Source organism: Mesoplodon bidens (assembly GCF_964165515.1).
Source record: "Mesoplodon bidens genome assembly, chromosome: 15".
In the NCBI taxonomy this organism is placed as follows: Eukaryota; Metazoa; Chordata; class Mammalia; order Artiodactyla; family Ziphiidae; genus Mesoplodon; species Mesoplodon bidens.
The window spans coordinates 21391937-21412945 of record NC_138171.1 but is presented as its reverse complement, the minus strand read 5'-3'; the positions used below and the strand labels follow the sequence as shown (position 1 = coordinate 21412945).

The window sequence follows — 21009 nt, the reverse complement described above, 5'->3', positions numbered from 1 at the left end:
GAAGATATACAGATTGTCAACAAACACATGAAAGGATGCTCAATATCACTAATCATTAGAGAAATGCAAGTCAAAACTACAGTGAGGTATCACTTCACACCAGTCAGAATGGCCATCATCAAAAAATCTACAAACAATAAATGCTGGAGAGGGTGTGGAGAAAAGGGAACCCCCTTGCACTGTTATTGGGAATGTAAATTGATACAGCCACTATGGAGAACAGTATGGAGGTTCCTTAAAAAACTAAAAATAGAGCTACCATACGACCCAGCAATCCCACTATTGGGCATATACCCTGAGAAAACCATAATTCAAAAAGAGCCATGTCCCACAATGTTCATTGCAGCACTATTTACAATAGCCAGGACATGGAAGCCACCTAAGTGTCCATCGACAGATGAATGGATAAAGAAGATGTGGCACATATATACAGCCATAAAAAGAAACGAAATTGAGTTATTTGTAGTGAGGTTGATGGACCTAGAGTCTGTAATACAGAGTGAATGAATTAAGCCAGAAAGAGGAAAACAAATACCGTATGCTGACACATATATTTGGAATTAAAAAAAATGGATATGAGGAACCTAGGGGCAGGACAGGAATAAAGATGCAGATGTAGAGAATGGACTTGAGGACACGGGGGTGGGGAGGGAGGGGTAAGCTGGGACGAAGTGAGAGAGTAGCATGGACATATATACACTACCAAATGTAAAATAGATAGCTAGTGGGAAGCAGCTGCATAGCACAGGGAGATCAGCTTGGTGTTTTGTGTCCACCTAGAGGCATGGGATAGGGAGGGTGGGAGGGAGACACAAGAGGGAGGGGATATGGGGATGTATGTGTACATATAGCTGATTCAGTTTGTTGTACAGCAGAAACTAACACAACATTGTAAAGCAATTATATTCCAATAAAGATGTTAAATAAATTAATTAAAAAATATGGAACAGAAAAAAAATACATTGAAATGTATGGCTTTAATGTGTGCATGTGAACACAAACACTAATCCCAATTTTCACATAGTTTTTAAACAATTGGAAATGTTAATATTAAAGTAAGATTTTCTCCTTGGGGTTCTTGTTGATTTATTTATAGTTTTACCATTCCATTGCTTAGTTCCAAACATATTACAAAATATCCATGTATACGTTAAAAAAATTAAAAACTAGTCTTATTTTGATTCTCATTCTCTGAATAGGCAAAGTAGGTTCATGTAAGCACACTGCAGGTCTTCTGTAAAGTAGTGTTGGTGTTGAGTCCCTAGCTTATTAAATACAGATTAATCTCCTCTCTGAATCATCAAAGAAATAGGCACAAACAGCCCGTTCTTAAATTAGATTGCATGCATTTTATTGCTAAAGAGATTTCTAAATGTATAATTAATTCTTGCTCTCTCTTTGATAGTAATCCCGTGGATTTGAGTAACCCAGCCATTATAAGCTCGACTCCCAAATTTCAGGAACAGTTCTTAAATGTGAGCGGAATGCCGCAAGAATTGAATCAGTATCCCTGCCTTAAACATCTGCCTCAAATATTTTTTCGTGCCATGCGTGGAATCAGCTGTCTGGTGGATGCATTCTTAGGTGAATTTTGTGTATGTTGCTAGATGTTTGAAGATAACTCTAGAATCTAGTTTTAGAGACTTGTGTGGACAGCCCAAAGCAAAAGATGATCAGAGTTGATTACTAATAATAAACTGGGAAAAATTATTTGCAATGAATGTGATAGCTAGAGGGTTTTTGTTATTATTATATAAATAGATCAAATAATGCAAAGAAAAAGAATAAGACCTGGTAGATAAATGGACAAAGACTATGAATAAATAATTTGCAAAAGAGAAAAGTGTTCATTCTCACTAGTAATCCAAGAAAATACAGATTAAAATGCATTAGGTATCATTCTTTTTTTTTTTTTTTTTTTTTTTTTTTTTGCTGTATGCGGGCCTCTCACTGCTGTGGCCTCTCCCGTTGCGGAGCACAGGCTCCGGACACACAGGCTCCGCGGCCATGGCTCGCGGGCCCAGCCGCTGCGCGGCATGTGGGATCTTCCGGGATAGGGGCACGAACCCGTGTCCCCTGCATCGGCAGGCGGACTCCCAACCACTGCGCCACCAGGGAAGCCCCTAGGTATCATTCTTATGTGAATCATTAGGAAGCAGTTTATACTTTTTGTGAACCGTTGTTTTAAACTGTTTTTCACATGAAAAGTCAGAATTTTTTTAACCTGTTAAAAGGCAGTGATATTTAATACCAATCATTTTCAAAAACGTTTTGTTATGTGCAATTAATATATTACAGAGGTAATATATTAGTTCAGTTAACTTTGGCTGCCACCTGGCCAAAAGTACTAGTGGTTTAAACAAGGTAGTTTACTTTCACATGTGTTAAGCTCAGGACTAAGCTGTATACAGGGCTGCTATAGCAGTTCCACCATTGTCAGAGACCCAAGGCCCTTCCGTCTTCTGGCTCTTCATCCTTTGTGCACACTCTCATGGGCCATGATGGGTGAAAGAGTTCCAGCTGTCCTGTTCAGGAATTGGGAAGGAAGGAGCATCTACCTTTGATTGGTTCTTTTAAGGAGATTTCTTGGGGAAGACCCACCCAATAATTGCCCACTTCTCTATGGTCAGAACATGGCCACATCTGTCTGTAAGGGAGCCTTCAAAAGGCAGTTGTTTATTCTGCATAGCCATGTCTAGCTAAAATTTGTGTTTTGTAACTCAGGAAGAAAGGACAAATTGACATTGGGAGGCAGCTAGCAGATTCTGCTGTAGTCTGTTGTGAGCCTTCACTGGTGTAGCTTGAGGAAGATCTACTGACCACATATTTTGAACTATGAAGAATAACTCCATTTGTCTTTCTTTAAAGGCATTTCTAGACCCCGATCAGACAGTGCTCCTCCAACACCCGTGAATAGATTGAGTATGCCTCAAAGCACTGCTGTCAATACCACCCCACCACATAACCGGAGGCACCGGGCTGTTACTGTGAATAAGGCCACCATGAAGACAAGCACAGTAAGTTCTCATGACCATTGTTATACTGTATAAAATGGGCTTTTTAATCTGCCTTCCTTTAAAAAATTCCTGCTGTTTTCTCAAACTTTTCATGAGTGTGGCTGTATTCTTGTGTTCTTCTAATAGGTTAGTACTGCTCACGCCTCAAAAGTTCAGCACCAGACATCCTCCACCTCTCCTCTGTCAAGTCCAAATCAGACTAGTTCAGAACCCCGGCCACTGCCTGCCCCACAGAGACCAAAGGTTAACAGCATCTTGAATCTCTTTGGATCATGGTTATTTGATGCAGCATTTGTTCACTGTAAACTTCATAATGGGATAAACAGAGACAGCAGCATGACTGGTAAATATTGCTCAAGAAATACGTTGTCATTGTTTTTCTTTTCTTTTTTGTCTTTTTAATCTTTCCTACCTGCAAGATTAATATGTATCTTAAAAAGCTCTCTGTCTCTGACCAAGCAGTGTCTTGTGCTTAACCCCTTCCAGCTGAAGTAATTTTGAAAGTTTCCCTACTTGTCCTTTTTATGTTCGTTCTATGAGGTTTGGCTTTTGTCTGGCTTTTGTCTAACACTTCAGGTTAGCCACTTTTTGTTAAACCAGATTCCTTTCAGTAGGTGACCTGGAAGTTCCCTTCATGTCAGCCAGGATAATAATACTGATATAAAGAATTAAACATAATCGACCAGAAATTTATTCATAAGAAGTGTTTTCTTAGATTTTTGACAGCCATTCACTCATTACTACATATAAATATCAGAAAATTTCTGCTTCACAGAAGACTCTAACCTTTTAGGTTTTAGTCTAGAGAACTTTATTTCAAGGGCACACTTTGAAAAATATATTTTCTCTGTAAGTAAATAAGACTGGTGAAGAATTAATAACTCAACCCTGATATATTCATTTAGATTTTATTACAGAAATGAAATTCTATCTAAATCTGATTTATTTTTGTCATCTTACCATTACACATGGAAAGTAGTGGCATAGGGTGCAGGATGGAAGGCTGGGGTACTGCAGAATATACTGAATATTTATGACTTTTATAGAGCTGAGCAATAATAATGGCTAGCACTTACTGAGCTGCAGTTACTCTGTGCCAGGCACTATGCTTTATGAATTAATTGTGCTTTATGTAATAATATAATTAATATTGGTTGGTTGGTAAGAGAAGCACTTTTCCACTGGGGTTGGAAATAACTTGAGATAAAAGGATGCCTAATTGTGTTAGATGATGCGTCTCTAGGAAGAGTGTTAATTTCAAGGATAAAACTAATAAAACTAATAAAATGGTCATAAGGGTCTCTGCTTTCTCTCAGAAATGCATTCTTTGTTATTATGTATCATCTCGGAACTAAGGGTCTGTTAGCATTATATACATGTAAATTATTTTGGTTGTTCTTACAAATCTTTAAATAATTTAGAAAAGTAGTACATATAAAGGCATTTTCAGGAATATAATTTGAGATTGCATGATTGAGTTTAGGGATTCCTTTGTTTATTTTGTTCAAATTCAGACACTTTATATTCTACCATTTCCATATTTTATTTGCAAGTTTGACTTATGGATAAGTAAATGTACTTATTTGATGACTAAATGAAAACATTTAAAAAACATTTTGACTTACGTTTTCTTATGTTCATGTGCCTTATATTTTGAGTTTTATGACCCATGTTTATATTTATTAATTTGTATTGTATATTCTAGATTGAGTTAGTCATATTTTTATTTTTATTAGGATACAATTCTTTACAGTGTAACTTCTGGGTATCAAGCTGTTGACACTAAAATCCCTGAATCCAGAGTGGTTCAACCTGCTGCTTCCTTGGTGGGCTTGCTTAAAGGGAATTTATAGATCTTCCCACTCTCTAGGGAGTTTTTAACAGCTTTTCTCACCCTCTTGTGCCAAAAGACAGAAACTAAAATTCAAATCATGTGTGGGCTACAAATTCCTACTTTTAACTCTTACCATTTTCTTTGGTGGGGAAAGGATAGAAGCTCTTCTTCCCCCACCTTGTGTTCAGAGATGAGAAAGGCTGTTGTATTACCCAGGAGATAGGAGGTGTCCAGATAGCTGAATGGGTTAAAGTGCTGTTGGGTGCTACTCTTGAGGTCTTGGGGGTGGTGGGAAGTTTGAGAATACTGATTCTGTTAGTCTGTTCTCTAAGTACTGGCTGCCATCAAGGAATTCTGCCATGTAGTTCACCTCTAAAAATGTTTGCTTCTGTGAACTGGTTAGCTTTAGAGTTACATGACAGTACACTGTGCTTTGTAATTGTAACATTGAGCTGGGAAGGGTTAATGAACTAAAATTTTAATGCACGTTATGGGCAGTTCAAAACCTCAATTTTTTTGTACTTGTGTAATTTTCTTCGTTCATTGTTTTGCATGATACAAAAATCATAATTTTGGATCTGAATGCACAATTTCCTGTTTTTGAACTAGCTTGTGGTATCATAAAGCTTTTAATCTAACTTTTAAAAAGCTAAAAAGCTTCTTAACTTATTGTAAAATTTCACCATCTTTAAAGTATTTTATAATTACTACTGTCCTTTGATTTGTTTCCATTTATTTCTATTATCTTGCAGCATCTTTTATCCAAATTCTTCTTTCTTATAAATCTTGTAAGTAGGAACCAGAAGCTTCTCCTTAATTGCAGTCATGTTTTTATTTTTTTCATAATTCCATTAAAAATTTTGATTGTCATTGTCTCTTGTAGTTTTTGCACTCGGGAAGAAAAATACTTTTCTGTGTTTTGAATGGGGAAGATTGTTGGCAAAAGCAAATTAATCTGCCTGAATCAGTCCCATTATTTTCGTACACTAGTCTGGTCATGTCATGAATTCCAGGATTTTGCACTAACTGTGTTTTGGCTTTTTTTTTTTTTTAATTTAAAGCTTTAAGCGTATTTTTATACAGATTTAGTGTTTGATTTGTATGCATTCTGCATGTAGTGTTTTTCAAATGTATTATTGCTGGATAGCTTATTCAGGACTAAAAATGGCTCATGGGAAGTTGCATAAAGATTTATGCTTGACTCTGCATTCTGTTAAATCTGTTATTACAAATAATTTAAACATTTCATGTAGAGTGATAAAAGATTTCAGAGTGATTTTCAATACACTGTGAAATCGTTTGTTAAAAATAAAAGCAACTTTCGAAGGGCTTCTGTTTCAGTGACAACAAATGACCATGATAATCTTTCTTACCAATCCAATTTTCTGATTTATCAACCTCAAGTTAGCTGCTGTCTGTGGTTGTTAAAATTCATTCTCATTTTGCTTGGTTGGGCGATTCTTTGGTGTGTGTTTTGGAGTTGGGTGGGTGGTGGGAATGCTCTCTCTTCCTCCCTACCCATTTCTTATCCTTACCTTGCCCTCTCCCTAAAGTATACAACCTGGCATGGGATTACCCATTCAATTATGATGTCTGTCTGGGGTAATGTGTAAATTTGCAGTACCTATTTTTCTTAATGTTTAAGCATCATTTTTTTAGGGAGAGAAAAAAACAGAATAAATAATAGAAAAGCCAAATTCTGTGTTATATATCTGTATGTATGTGAATACAGATATATACAGATGTACTCTGCTAATCAGAAATTCAGTTGAAAAATGCATCTTGTAGAATCTGTTAAACTGACAGTACCACTGTAAATTGTTACCCCTTTTCAAAGAAGATTTCAGAGAGCCCTTTTAAAAAAAAAAATTAAGACATAATTGCTAAACAAAAGCATTATTGGATTCTATTCAAGTAGCTATTTAATGACACCAACATTTGATCTTTGTGTCCAGGGTCCCATGAGCCTATTTGCATATCAACAAATATAATAAAACCCTCCTTTTTTCTCCCCAGCCATTACAACACAAGCTAGCATGGAGTTTCGACGGAAAGGGTCACAAATGTCCACAGACACCATGGTTTCCAATCCTATGTTTGATGCAAGTGAATTTCCTGATAACTATGAAGCAGGAAGAGCTGAGGCTTGTGGGACACTGTGTAGGATTTTTTGTAGCAAGAAGACTGGAGAAGAGATTCTGCCAGCTTATTTATCCAGGTCTTAGAATTTTTTTTGTTTATTTTTCCATTTATATAGTTGTGATAGTGAAACTATTATAGCATGGCTTAGTAGGTTGAACTGATAAGTAAATGTTGGTTTGAAATACCTGCAAATGTATGTAAGTAACTGAAATTTTTTGCTTGAATTCTTCCTTTTTACCTACCTTACCAGATTTGGTGAGGACCCCTAACACCCTTTTTATTTTAGAAGTATTGTTAATTCCATCTTAGATGATGTTTGTTAATTACAGAGAGATTTGAAGGGCCACACTAAATTTTTAATACATTTTTACCACAGTACTAGACAGTATAGATGGTCCAGAAATGTTAGCTGTCAATCCTGCCTCTAAGGAGCTTATTTTCACAAGTGAGCAAAGCCATGTACACAAGTAACACCAATCCGATAGCAATAGGAAGCTGGTAAGAGAGAGACACAGAAAAAGTGCTATAGGCATTCAGAGGAAGCAGCAGCATACACTTGCCCTGGGGGTTCAGGAAAGAGTTACAGAGGATTGGATGATTGTGCTGGACTTATAAAATGACTAGTATTTAGACTATGTTAACAAGTTGGGTAGGGTCATCCTATCCAAATTTATAACTTCATCCAGTCTTTTTGAATGGCTCTGCCATCCATTCAGTTGCTTATGCCAGAAACTAGGAGTCATTTTAGGCTTCTCTTCTCTCCCTCTGTATCTTTAGATGGTCAGCCGACTCTTGCCTTTCTGCTACTTAACCCTCTTTCTAATCTCTCCACTCTGTCCTCACCATGACACTTCAGGCCTTGTCACTTTTTTGCTAAATTAACTTGTAATGGCCTCCTATTTTTCTTGACTGTCTTTTGCCCTCCTCAACTGATCATTCACACAGCTCCTGAAGTGATACTAATATTAATAAGAACATTCAGGTGTCTGTACATACTAGGTTCTCAGGAGAGAGGATTAAACTGACTCAGAAGGAAAAAGTGTAGAAGAATACAGATGTGAAACAGAATGGTACATGCAGGGAAGTAAGCAGTATCTTAATAGGCACTTGACTTTCAGTAACAGAAAACTCTTTCAATGTGACTTAAGCAAAAGGGGAATGAGTTATGAGAAACTCACGCTGTTGAATACCTTCTAAGGTCAGGACATGCAGCAGGGTCTCACAAAGGGCAGGAATCAGGAGCTAGAAAGTGTTCAGGGGCCAAAACAACTTTCCCCCTTTTTGTTTCTCTGTCATCATGGTCTCCCAGAACTGCTTCATTCTTCTCTTACCTGCAGATCATGTTCTTATATTGTAGTATGCTTCTAAGTTCAAATTTCCATGACCTTTGTCTAGGTGACCAGCAGGGCCAGTTAGCATTCTGAATCCTAATTTCAGATTCCTGAGAAAGAGGATCTGATTAATCAGGTGTCTACCTCTGGTCTAATCAGCTACAGCTGTGAAGGTGGGTCACATTGGATACTGGCACCCCATGTGGTGGGGGCACATTTCTTAGGAGGGAGACGATAGGTTGGGACGATACTCCAAACGGTATCAACAGCAGTAAGGGAGAAGGCTGTGAACACGAGCCTTCCATCTGGCCCATAAGATTGGATGGGTGGTAGTGTGACTGAAGAGTGGATTTGTGACGGAGGCCAAGGATGGGGTTAGTGTTGAACCTGTTGAATTTGAGGTGTCTGCGGGCTATTTATCAACAAATATTTATTAAGTTCCTACTTTGTGCCAGTCGCTGTGCACAGGGAGTACTAGAGTAATCAGTAGACATGTCCTGCCCTCAGGTCTCCAGTATGCTTTTGGCTAGTAGATCTGGAGCTAGAGACTGATTTGATTATGTTTGGTGGCTTAAGTAGTGTTTAAAACCAGGCTAGTAAAAGAGATAGCTTAGAGAACTGAGGTTGGCAGCCTGAGGAACCCCAGTGTTAGGAGGCACGTGGAGTAAGAAGATCTGTTAAAGGAACTAGCCATAGAAGTCAGAGAAGAATTAAGAGCAGAAGGGAGTAATCAAAGGGTTGAATGCTTTAAAAAGGCAACGTTAAGACTTAGACATGTCTTTTGGATTTAGCAATTGAGAGGCCATTGGTTATTTGCTATAACATGGTTTTAGTTGAGTTCTAGAAAGAGAAGATAGATTGAAATGGGTTGAGCAGTGACCAGGAGGTTAGGAAGTTGTTTCTGAGGAGGTTTGTGGAGAAAGGTACCTTACAGCAGCAGAAGAGTATACTAGTATAGTTGCTTTTGAATGATGGAAGATTGAATGCTTAGTTCATTGGGGGTTAGGGGAGGATGTTAAAAGTAAGGTATGTTCAAGTACATTCCTAAAAGGATTCTTATTCAGAGCGACCTTCATGTCGTGGTGAATACAGGGTCGAATGAGGTTTCTTTCTTTCATTGTGCCCCCAAAAATAATGGGGGAGGGGGAAAGGGACACAACACACTTTTTTTCAGGAATTGCGAAACACTACAAAATTTTACTGACATGGAAATCAATTCAGTAATTCCTCCAGTTTATTGATAATTACTGCAGCCTTTTGTTTTTATCAGTAGTTACTTCATTTGCAGGCACCTGTAACTGAATTGCAAGGCTTAAAACTTCAAGAAAGTGTAATAGACATGAATCTTTTTTTTCTTTTGATTAGGAAATATAACTTGGTTCTTAGTGTATTTGATTCTGAATTGTTCTAACTCCAGTAATACATTTTAAAGGATAGAAGTAGTGAAGATTGGAAATAGACTTTAAGATGACTGTGTAGAAAATATTAATAATTATGAAAACAATTGATCAGCAGTTTGTTTAAAATTTTTTTCTTGCTTTCCTAGATTTTACATGCTTTTAATTCAAGGTTTGCAGATAACTGATTATGTGTGCCATCCTGTCTTGGCCAGCGTTATTCTAAACTCCCCTCCTTTGTTCTGCTGTGACTTGAAAGGGATTGATGTTGTGGTTCCTTACTTTATTTCAGCTCTTGAAACCATTTTGCCTGACAGGTAAGCTTTCATTCTGTACTAGTATGTCAGTTGTCGGTTTTGGCCTGGTCTGTTTTGGTGCTTCCACCCCAGTTTCCCAATTTATCCTGTCCAGTTGTCTTCATAGCCCAAGGGGACTCAGGCCATATTAAATGAGTGTAGAACATCCAGGCCTACCTCGTCCCTGAACTCTTTCAGTTCTCTTTGTCCACGGGCGTGTTGAATCCTTCTTGGTCTGGTCTAGACGGGTAAGAATAGCCCCAGCCCAGAGGTCTTTTATGGAGTAGGCCTTACATTTAAAATCAATCAATCAGTCAGATTCTAGTTTAATTCCATAACAGTTTAACATAGAGATTCTCTATCACACACACACAGATTGCAGAATATGAACTCAGTGGAAAGTAGTTACTGCATTCTTTATAAAACCAAACCCAGTACGTGTATTATAAAAAATTGGCATAATGTATATTTGGCAATAGCTAAAAACATACTTTAGTTCAGAAATACTAATAGCTATCTTTTTTTTTTTTTTTGGCAGAGAACTCTCAAAATTCAAAAGCTATGTAAGTCCAACAGAATTGAGAAGATCTTCCATTAATATCCTGCTCTCTTTGTTGCCCCTCCCACATCACTTTGGCACAGTCAAATCCGAGGTAGTTTTATTAAAGTTTTTTATATTCTGTATTCTCTTTTGTGTGTTAATTCACGTCAAATTGTATTTTTTTAAATGGAACAGGAGCTTTAAAAATTTTTTTCAAATTATTTCAAGTGAATCAACAAAGTTGATTTGTTGAGGTATTTCTTCTGTCAGTGAGCCAGCATGCCCTTGGCCTACCATTTCAAGTGGTGATGGGCTGGGCTGGTGATGTCTGATCTCATATGTTGTGTGAGTTAGTGACACACTTAGCACAGTGGCTAATATTAGACTGCAGGCCTTGCTTGTTAGACTGATCTATGTGTCCACTGTAGCAGTTCCTACATGGGCGTAGTGTACCACAGCAGACGATGTTAAATGTTATTTGTTTCTTCCGTAGGTGGTCCTGGAAGGAAAATTTAGTAATGATGACAGCTCTTCTTATGATAAACCAATAACTTTTTTGTCACTGAAGTTGAGACTTGTGAATATACTAATAGGTGCCTTGCAAACGGAAACGGACCCCAACAACACTCAAATGATACTAGGTTTGTGTTCACATGTTTTTTTATAAGTGAAAACCCAGGTGGTATGTTGACCTCAGGCATGTTGAGGAGGCAGGGGTCAGGGATGGGAACCTAAGCATAATATAGCCCTACTTATTCTGAACCACAGGCAGAATTTGTTTGCTTTTATATGTGAAAATTTTTGAAGGGGTGAGATGAGGGAAGGAAAGCATCCTAGTTGTCTTGGTAGGTCATGTTGGCTTAGTTTTATTTGTGTTCTTCATTTTTCTCTTTCCCTCTTGTCCTTCTCTCTCCTTCTCTCCCCTTCCCTCCCCTTCTTCTCCCCTTCCCTCTCTTCTCTTTCCTTTCTGTCCTCATTACTTCTGCCTCTGCCTCCTGCCTATTACGTACATGTGAAAATATTTGGAGTTGGGTGTAATTCTGGAAGCCATGTTTGAACATGCCAAGAGGAGATTGAGGAGTAGCTGTTGCTGTGCCTCCTCCCTTTTTCCTTATTATTTCCTGTTGGTTTTCTAATCATACTGACTCTCTGTCTTAAATGGCTCCTTATTATTATTGCCACTTACATATTTTAAACACTTATCACCTCTCAGCTTGGTTACTGAAGCTGTCTCTCACTGTACTTCTGGTTTTTTTTATCAAAGCCAAGGGCATGGTCCTATGTGCAGATACTCCAAGGAGAAAGAAGAGAATGGCATGGCTTTTATCCTTGAGCAAGTCTCATTGCAGAGGTTGGAACACCTTCACAGAGTACTCAGATAACAGCAGAAGGCAGTGCTGATTGCATATCATGTTGAGTGTCTTCAGGGTTGAGAAAGAAGAAACCAAAAGAGCAAGGAAACTTCATAGAGGGAAGTGGAAGTTAAATTGGATCTTGTAGGGCAGGATTTGAATAGGCGCCAGTGAGGTTAGAATTTCATTCCAGGAGAGGAAATGACAAGGCCAGAGCATTGGTGGTGGCAGTAGTGGTTGGAGTGGCTACTCAGGAAGTATAGTATGTTATGCGGCAAGAGAGGGGAATAAACAGGGAAGAGTAAATCCTTTCATTTTGGAAAGGAGTTGAAGGAACAGAGGTTAAATCTCGATCTGAGAGAGCCTCCAAATTGTACTTTTTTAGGTTATTCAAATAACATCGCTTGAAATCAGATAATTTCTACAGTTGATAGAGTATTTATTTCTGCTTTATCCTTGTTCTGAAGACGCTCCCTATGTGTGTTCCAAGGAAGAATCAGTTGTCGGTCTTGCCATAGATTGGCAAAGCTGTGTCTGTCCTCTTTATCCATAGTGCACAAGAGCACTCCCCCACTGGGATGAGAAGCAGTGTGCTAGGCTCACTATCTTGTTTCTGTCCTAGTCTTTCTAGGGCTATGAGTTCCTTGGGAATAAATACATGCAGCTTGCCTTCAGAATATGCAGCCATGGGCGAACCCTAAACCATTCGTAAAAAGCAGTTGGTCAGAAAGATATAGCTGTGATTTTTATCTTGTTATTTTATATTGAAAAGATCAGGGCTTCCCTGGTGGCGCGGCGGTTAAGAATCTGCCTGCCAATGCAAGGGACATGGGTTCAAGCCCTGATCCGGGAAGATCCCACATGCCAAGGAGCAACTAAGCCCGTGCACCATAACTACTGAGCCTGTGTGCCACAACTACTGAGCCCGCGTGCTACAACTACTGAAGCCAGTGTGCCTAGAGCCCGTGCTCTGCCACAAGAGAAGCCACTGCAATGAGAAGCCCACGCACCGCAACTAGAGAAAGCCCGCGTGCAGCAACAAAGACCCAGTGCGGCCAAAAATAAATTAAAAAAAAAAGTAAATTTATTAAAAAAAGAAAAAGGAAAGATCAGAATCTGGTTTTGAAAGTATTGCATAATATTTTTCTTAGTTTATATTACCCTCGAAATTGAGATGTTTACATCTGGTCTTTCACACCAATTAAAAAATACCTTCAGATTTTTTTTGACCTTCAGATTTATTTTAGGAAAACGTTATTTTAAAATTTGGGGGAGAGATCAGAAGATTAGGTCATTTCTAAAGAATATCTTTTCTGACCAACCAGTAGATTTATTAGTAATTTTATGGAACTTTCAGGAATACTCAGCTAAAGTAATATTCTTATCTCTGTATTAATGGAGATGTTTTAGCCATTTTAGTATTCTTGTCATGTATTTAAATGTATTTTTTTGTTGTTTCAGGGGCAATGTTAAATATTGTTCAAGATTCAGCACTCTTAGAAGCCATTGGTTGCCAGATGGAGATGGTAAGAAGCATACAACATGTAATTTGTCAGAGAATATCAACTTCTGTTTTTATGTAAATTATATTCCAAAATGTCTGTTCTTGTGTTTTTTAAAGGCATTTGTTTGTAAATTCAGCTCACTGATTCAGAAAGGATCCTTTTTAAAATATCTATTTTGAGGTTTCTTAGCTTTCAGTGCCTCATCAGGTCCCTGAGAGATTCTGCATGAGAGAAATTCCAGCTAAACACTGTCTTTATTCCTGGACAGTGTTTACTTAAAGCTCTTACTTCTTTTGCTGTGTTGGTGAATTGGCTTGAATAATCTAGGAAAAGCCCCCTACTCCATAATTCCTTGTATCCCTTGTAGATCTAGTGTTGGCTGTAAACAGCATCTAGTTTATTCTTTTCTATCTCATCAGCTCTTTCTGGCCCCTCTAGACCAAAGTTTGAAGACCCCCGCAAAGCACCAATGCTTCTAAATCAAAAAAACTTTCCAGAGACTCCCAGTTCCCCCTGCTTCTGTCTTCAAGATATGTGATCCCTCTACCTGGAGTAGAGGTGGGGTGGTGGGTGGGTGGGGAATTAATAGAGTATACTGGTGTGAGATGGGTGGATGTTGGATGGGTGATCAAGTTATTATTAAGGAAATTATGTTCATGTCCCAGTAGGTGGCTAATAACAGTCACCTTATCTGGATAAAATGAATTGTGTTTGTAGGGGAGGAAAATGAGGAATGTCTTTAACAGACACCTTTGTTAGCCCCTATACGTACAGGAGTTAATCTTTGTACTAATCATATGTTTTATTGTTTGTGTTTTATCATATAACTACATTTGAAAGTTGTTGTTTGTTTATTTGTGTTTTTTTTTTTTTTTAAGATTGTATTCCTGTTCTGATGTTTTGCTTGGGAGGCACTAGGGTATTTCTTTAAGGACCCAGAGTCATTAGCTAGTGAAGTCTAGTGAAGATGGAAAAGGTCTGGCCCTTTTAAACAGCATCAAAGAAAACTCCAGAATGGGCACCCTCTAATCATCAGACCCTTGATACCTCCAATAGGTGGTTATGCGAAAACACCACAGCAGTTTTAATCCTTTGTCAATTTTTATCTGTGTATCAGTTTGTGCTGTTTAGCTGGCACCTTCCATTTTATCAACATGGCTTTAGTGATTGACCTCTGTCTATACTTGTAAACTATGGGTCTAGCTGTCAAATATTTGATTCATTTTTATTTGACTAGGGTGGTGGAGAAAATAACTTGAAGAGTCATAGTCGCACGAATAGTGGTATTAGTTCAGCAAGTGGTGGAAGCACGGAGCCCACAACTCCTGACAGTGAAAGACCTGCTCAGGCTCTTCTAAGAGATTATGGTAATCCATGTTTTTTTTTTTTTTTTTTGAAATCTAAAGTTTATAGAATAACTTTTAACGCACAGATATACAAAACAAACAAGCAAAGAAATGTTAAACCAGATTTTAAGTTCATGACTTTTATGTATCTAAGTGTAACAGAGAGGCTATTAGTCCAAGACATTAAGAAAAAGAAAACATTTAGCTCTGTAGCTTTTAGTAGTTGGATTTTGCGTGGTTTCTTAGATTTTATAAGTGATTATAATGTGTGGTTAGGGAACATTTCTGAATTCTGTACCAGGTGCTAGTAGTACAGAGTCAAATAGGATTTACGCTCTGCCTCAGAGTCTAATGGCAGAGTCAGCCAGTCTACCCGATTTTGCAGTGTGGTAAGGGTGGGTGATGGTTTATGCATTAGACGGCAACTCAGAGGAGAGTCTGTCTTTGTGTTTGAAGGCTATATAGCCTACTTTATCTGGTTAGATTCTTCAGTCACAAAATGTAAGGAAGAGTAAGGAAACACTTGCCATTAGAGCATCCTATTCAATAATGTCCTTTATCCTGGGCAGTTACTTTATGGGTTCTGTGAGTTTATGGGTGCCTTTATGTTTTTACACATAAATACTAATGGTGTATTGAATCTGTGAGTATTAATCCAACTAGATTGGAATGAAATCTAGCTCCTTAGATGTGAGCTTAATTTTTTTAATCATTTGGAGAGTTCATGAGCCCAGGAGTCCAGACATATTTCAGTGATTTAAGTTTGTTTTAAGTATCCTTCAACATGTCAGATACATAAGGTCATTCATTATGTGGCTATTAAACACATTTAAATATTGCATTTATGAAGAAGTTATTTGGATTGCTATCTTACTCATTATGCTTGTGGATTTAAGTGTAGGTGAAAATTTGTTTTATTTTTCATGTTTCTAAGACACTTTTAAACTAAAGAAATTTTCGCATTATTATGTGTTCTAATATAAATGTTTGAAGTGGTTATTGTTTGTTTCAGTATTTTGAACTGGTGTTAGTGAGTTCTGCTTGTAATGTCATAAAATATTTTTCCTAAGAAATCCAGATATGTGTTAGTGTCGCATGAATGTCTCTCTTTAATGATCATTCCTTTTTTTGTTGTCACTGCCCTCTTTCTGATAGGATCGACAGGTATAATGTCCCTAAAGCTTCCTTTATAAATTCAATTTAATTTGTCCTAATTTATTATTAACTAAGTAGTAATTACTTTTAAATATAGAATTGGAGGCTAAATAAAAACACAATAACTTGGTTATGTAATTTTTTTAGAAGTATTAAAGTTGTCTTAGAGAATTCAATATTAAAATTTGTTTGAAAAGGGATTGCATGTAACTTTTGGTGGTTTAAACCCTGAAAATAATTTCAGTAGATGCTTTAGGATAATTCCCAGCATCTGAGGAGATTCTAGAATTTGAATTCTTTCCTCTATAAAATTCCAAAGAAATAATTGATAGCCTTTTCATTGTTTTGCTTTTTTAAAAAAAAATGTAACTCTGTCAGTTAATTTAGACATTTTAAGATTTACATTGTTATAAAAATGATATTGAAACTTTCAAATCCCAGTGGATGTCTGTATGAAAGTACATGAGCTGGGAGCTAGAAGCTGCTCTGGTCCAGTGTGTGTGCCCTGTGCACTGTTGTTCAGTCAGGCTTGACGCTCAGGCCAGTGGGGCGGGGAGCATAGCGCTGTGTGGGTGCCCATCATGCTCACTGTGGCTGCTGTGGTCTGTGCCTAGTGGAATGCTGTGCTTCTCGTTACTAATGCTTAGTTGTTTTCCCTCCCTGTGGGATGTGGCATTGGGGTTATATCCTAGCTCTTAATACAGATTCAGCTGCTGGGCTCCTGATTCGCAGCATTCATCTCGTCACCCAAAGACTCAACTCCCAGTGGCGGCAAGACATGAGCATATCACTGGCAGCTCTAGAGCTCCTCTCTGGCCTGGCGAAGGTGAGAAGGACAATCCGTTTATTTTAGCCCAGCGACCTTGGACTATGGCTCTTTTTTCTGTATCTCCTGACCCCTTCTTGGGGTATTGCGGTGTTGGTTATATTCAATGCAGTTGATATCAAGGTGTGCAGAAATGAGCCTCCAAGTGAGATTTTACAAAATGATCTTTACTATTTTGTTTAATAGGTTCAAAGAGTGTGAATGATATTTTTTGCTGTTAAATTACTGGAAACATTTCAATACTTGCTATTCATTTGTACATAATAATAGAATACCTGTTGATTTATACCTGTTGATTTTGTATTTGCTTATAATACCCTTAAATTTTCAACAACATTTTGTGCCATTGTAAGTTCATCTAACTTCAATGAACAAATGCAGATTTGACAACAAAAGAAAAGCTTATCCTAAAATATGCCATTTGGGACTACCTGTGATTCTTCCATCTTCCATTATCAGAGATAAGTGAAAATTGGCTGTATTTTCAAATTTCTTTCATAGGTCTTTTTCAGTTTTGTGGAACCTTAGAGCTGGGTGTCTGTTTGCATTTCTCTAAGTATTTTCTTTTTTTTTTGCTGAGGTGAAATTCACATAACATAAAATTATCCTTTTAAAGTGAACAATTCAGTGCCTATTAGTACTTTCACTGTGTTGTGCAACCACCACCTCTTATCTAGTTCCAAAACATTTATAACCCCAGAAGAACCCTGTACCCATTAAGCGGTTGTTTCCTGGTCTCCGTTTCCCCTAATCCCTAACAACCACCAATCTGCATTCTGTCTCTATGGATTTACCTATTTTGGATATTTCTTATAAATTAAATCATACAACCTATGAACTTCTATGTATGGCTTCCTTCACTTAATATGTTTTTGAGGTTGATGTATATTGTAGAGTCTGTCACAACTTCATTCCATTTTATGGTTGAATGATATTCCATTATATTTATGTAACAATTTGTCCGTTCCTCTGTTGCACATTTGGGCTGTTTCTACCTTTTGGCTATTGTGAATAGTGCTGCTATGAACATGGACATACATGTGTTTATTTGAATACCAATTTTCAGTTGTTTTGGGTATATACCTAGGAGTGGAATTGCTGGGTCATATGGTAATTCTATATTTAACTTTTTGAGGAGCTGCCAAACTGTTGTCCACAGCGACTGAATCACTTTACGTTTCCACCAGTGATATAGGAGGGTTCCAATTTCTCTACTAACATCTTCACTAACATCTAAATGTTTTCTTATCTGTAAAATGGGCAGGATTATCTTGCGTGTGTGTATGTATGTGTATATATATATATATATATATATGTGTGTATGTATATATCTATCTATCTATCTTGTATAACACCTGGTGATGTGAGGATGAAATGAAATGAAATATATAGAACACTTTGTAAACACAAAGGTGATGTACACACATAAGGTGATATTGTCTGAGATAAAATTTAAGCCCTCGTTTTACAGATGAGGGGACAGGTAAACAGAGGCTGTGACTTACCTAAGTCATGAGAGACAAAATAAGCAAGTCACCACCACTTACAGCTTACCTTTACCTCAGAGATTCTCAAGGATAGATGAAATGGCCATAGTTTTGTGAGGAGCAGTATTGATGCAGAAGGTAAGAATAGCCATTTGTGAGACATGCAGGACCACACTGTCTTTGAGAGCAAGGTACTGTTGCCTGTGACCTTGAGTACACTTGCAGTGGTAAGGAATAATTAGTCCTAGATGGAGTGCTCTCTGGACCTAACAAACCATAAAGGGCTAACACTATGTGATTTCAAGACTTGCTGTATAAAGCTATGGTAATCAAAACAGTCTGGTATTGGTATAGGGTTAGACACCTAGATCGACAGTGTAGTATATAGGGAGTCCAGAAATAGATCCACACATGTATGGACATCTGATTTTTGACAAAGGTACCACAATAATTCAAAGGAGAAAGGATAGTCTTTTCAGCAAATGGTGCTGGAACAATATTCATATACAAAAAAAAAAAGAACTTTGACTATGTACAAAAATTACCTCAAAATGGATTGTAGACCTACATATAAAACCAAAACTCTAAACTTCTAGAAGAAATAATGGGAGAAAAATCTTTATTGGTTGTACAGAGATTTGGGTTATACAAAGATTTCTTAGATATTATACCATAGAGGAACAGACTATTAAATTGGACTTTATTAAAATTAAAAACTACCATTCTTCAAAAAATACTGTTAAGAGAATGAGATGACAAGTCACAGATTGGGAGAAAATCTTTACAGAGTATGTATGTGGTGAGGGACCTGTATCCAGATCATATAAAGAATTCTCAAAACTCAGTAGTAGCCTTTCGTTTTGGTGGTGTGCAGTAGTAACATGGTGGTGAAAATTTCCAAGAAGAGGATGTTTGTTGTTGATGGCTTTTTCAGAATTAAACTGAATGAGTTCTCACTCAGAGGCTGGCTGAAGATGACTGCTCTGGAATTGAGGTCTGAATTATACCAACCAGGACAGAAATCATTACCTTGGCCTTCAGGAGCAGAATGTTCTTGGTGAGAAGAGTCCAGGAATTGACTGATGTAGTTCAGAAGAAGTGTGGATTCCCTGAGGGCTACGTAGAGCTCTGTGCTGAAAAGGTGGCCACACGAGGTCTGTGTGCCATTGCCCAGACAGAATCTCTGCATTACAAACTGCTAGGAGGTCTGGCTCTGCAGAGAGCCTGCTGTGGGGTGCTGCAGTTCATCATGGAGAGGGGGGCCAAGGGCTACAGGGTCATGGATGTCAGGGAAACTCCAAGGACAGAGGGCTGAATCCATGAAGTTTCTGGATGGTGTGATGATCCACAGTGGGGACCCCGTTAACTACTATATTGATACCCCTGTGTGTCAGTGTTGTGCTGGGCATCAGAGTGAAGATCATCTTGTCCTGGGATCCAAGTGGTAAGACTGGCCCTAAGCAGCCCCTTTCTGACCACATGAACATTGTGGACTCTAAGGATGAGATATTATCCATCATTTCCATCTTGGGACAGAAGGATAGGAAGCCAGAACTACCTGCCATGCTCGAGCCAGTCCCCACTGCATAACATGGTCTTCTTGGCACCTGGATACGGAGTCTGGATGTTGCTTTGTGAAGACCTTTAATACAGTCTTTTGAAAAGACAGTATAACAATGACAGCAAAAGCCCTCAATAATACAACAAACAACCCAGTTTTAAAATGGGCAAAAGATTGGACAGATATTTTACCAAAGAAGATATACTGATGGCAAATAAGCACATGAAAAGATGCTCATTATCATTACTTAGTAGGGAAATGCAATTAAAATCACAGTGAGATACCACTCCATACCTTTTAGGTTAAAATTTAAAAGACTGACCATACCAAATGTTTGGTGATGATGTAGAAGAATTGGAGCTCTCATATACTGTTGAAGGGAATGTTAAATGGTGCAACCATTTTAGAAAACAGCTTTGCAGGTCCTTAAAAAACTAAACATGCATCTATCATATGATTCAGTCAGTCCACTCCTAGAAAATAAGAGAGCATATACGTGTACAAAGACTTGTACCTGAATGTTTATAGCAGCTTTATTTGTAATATTCAGAAGCTGGAAACAATCCAAATGCAACAGGTGACTGTATAAATTAATTGTGATATAATCCATATAATGGAATACTACTCAGCAATAAAAAGGAATGAACAACTGATACACACAAAAATGTGGATAAATGTCAAAATAATTGTGCTGAGTAAAAGAAGCCAGACTGTCCCCCCGACCCCCACCAAATAGTGCAGTACTCTGTGATTTTATTTATATAGAACTCTAGAAAATGCAAGTTAATCTATAGTGACAGCAAATCAGCAGTAACCTAGGGAGGGGGCAAAAAGGAGTGAGAGGAAGGATTACAAAGGTGCATGAGATTTTGAGAGGCGATGAATATATCCACCGTCTTGATTGTTGTGATAGTTCACAGGTGTATACTTAGGCTGAAATTTATCAAATTTTACACTTTAAATATACGTAGTTTACTGTATGTTAATTATACCTCCGGGCAGCTGCACAGAACTTTGTAACCCATAGAGCATTGCTGTGGGGTTGGGTTAGGGGGCTTAAAAAATGTGCACATGTTCCATTGCCAGCTATTCTTGTGATTTGTGGCAGTGATGAGTAGCTGCACCCCAGGAGTTTAGGTTTTAGAGCATGAAAAAGTATGCTAAAGTGAAATACTGTTTTAAGGTTTGAAAAATGCCCTCTATTTTTATAGAGTAGTGT

The 21009-nt window shown here is 37.8% G+C and overlaps 1 protein-coding gene and 1 pseudogene across 3 annotated transcripts in view; both read left to right on the top strand.

Annotated features, from left to right (window-relative positions):
• RALGAPB (Ral GTPase activating protein non-catalytic subunit beta) overlaps positions 1 to 21009 on the top strand; it is a 103111-nt gene that overhangs the window by 46020 nt on the left and 36082 nt on the right. The window contains exons 7-16 of one of the 2 annotated variants that reach the window (XM_081255473.1): positions 1406 to 1584; positions 2869 to 3017; positions 3144 to 3360; positions 6868 to 7069; positions 9871 to 10038; positions 10556 to 10670; positions 11052 to 11199; positions 13372 to 13436; positions 14653 to 14782; positions 16621 to 16742. In XM_081255473.1, the coding sequence (XP_081111599.1) occupies positions 1406 to 1584; positions 2869 to 3017; positions 3144 to 3360; positions 6868 to 7069; positions 9871 to 10038; positions 10556 to 10670; positions 11052 to 11199; positions 13372 to 13436; positions 14653 to 14782; positions 16621 to 16742 (1495 nt within the window). Of the gene's footprint in view, positions 1 to 1405; positions 1585 to 2868; positions 3018 to 3143; positions 3361 to 6867; positions 7070 to 9870; positions 10039 to 10555; positions 10671 to 11051; positions 11200 to 13371; positions 13437 to 14652; positions 14783 to 16608; positions 16743 to 21009 lie in introns of both variants that reach the window. The other variant, XM_081255472.1, reaches the window with a different exon arrangement.
• On the top strand, positions 18712 to 20931 carry LOC308629063 (small ribosomal subunit protein uS3-like; annotated as a pseudogene). Its single transcript has one exon. The product of its transcript is annotated as a small ribosomal subunit protein uS3-like (transcript).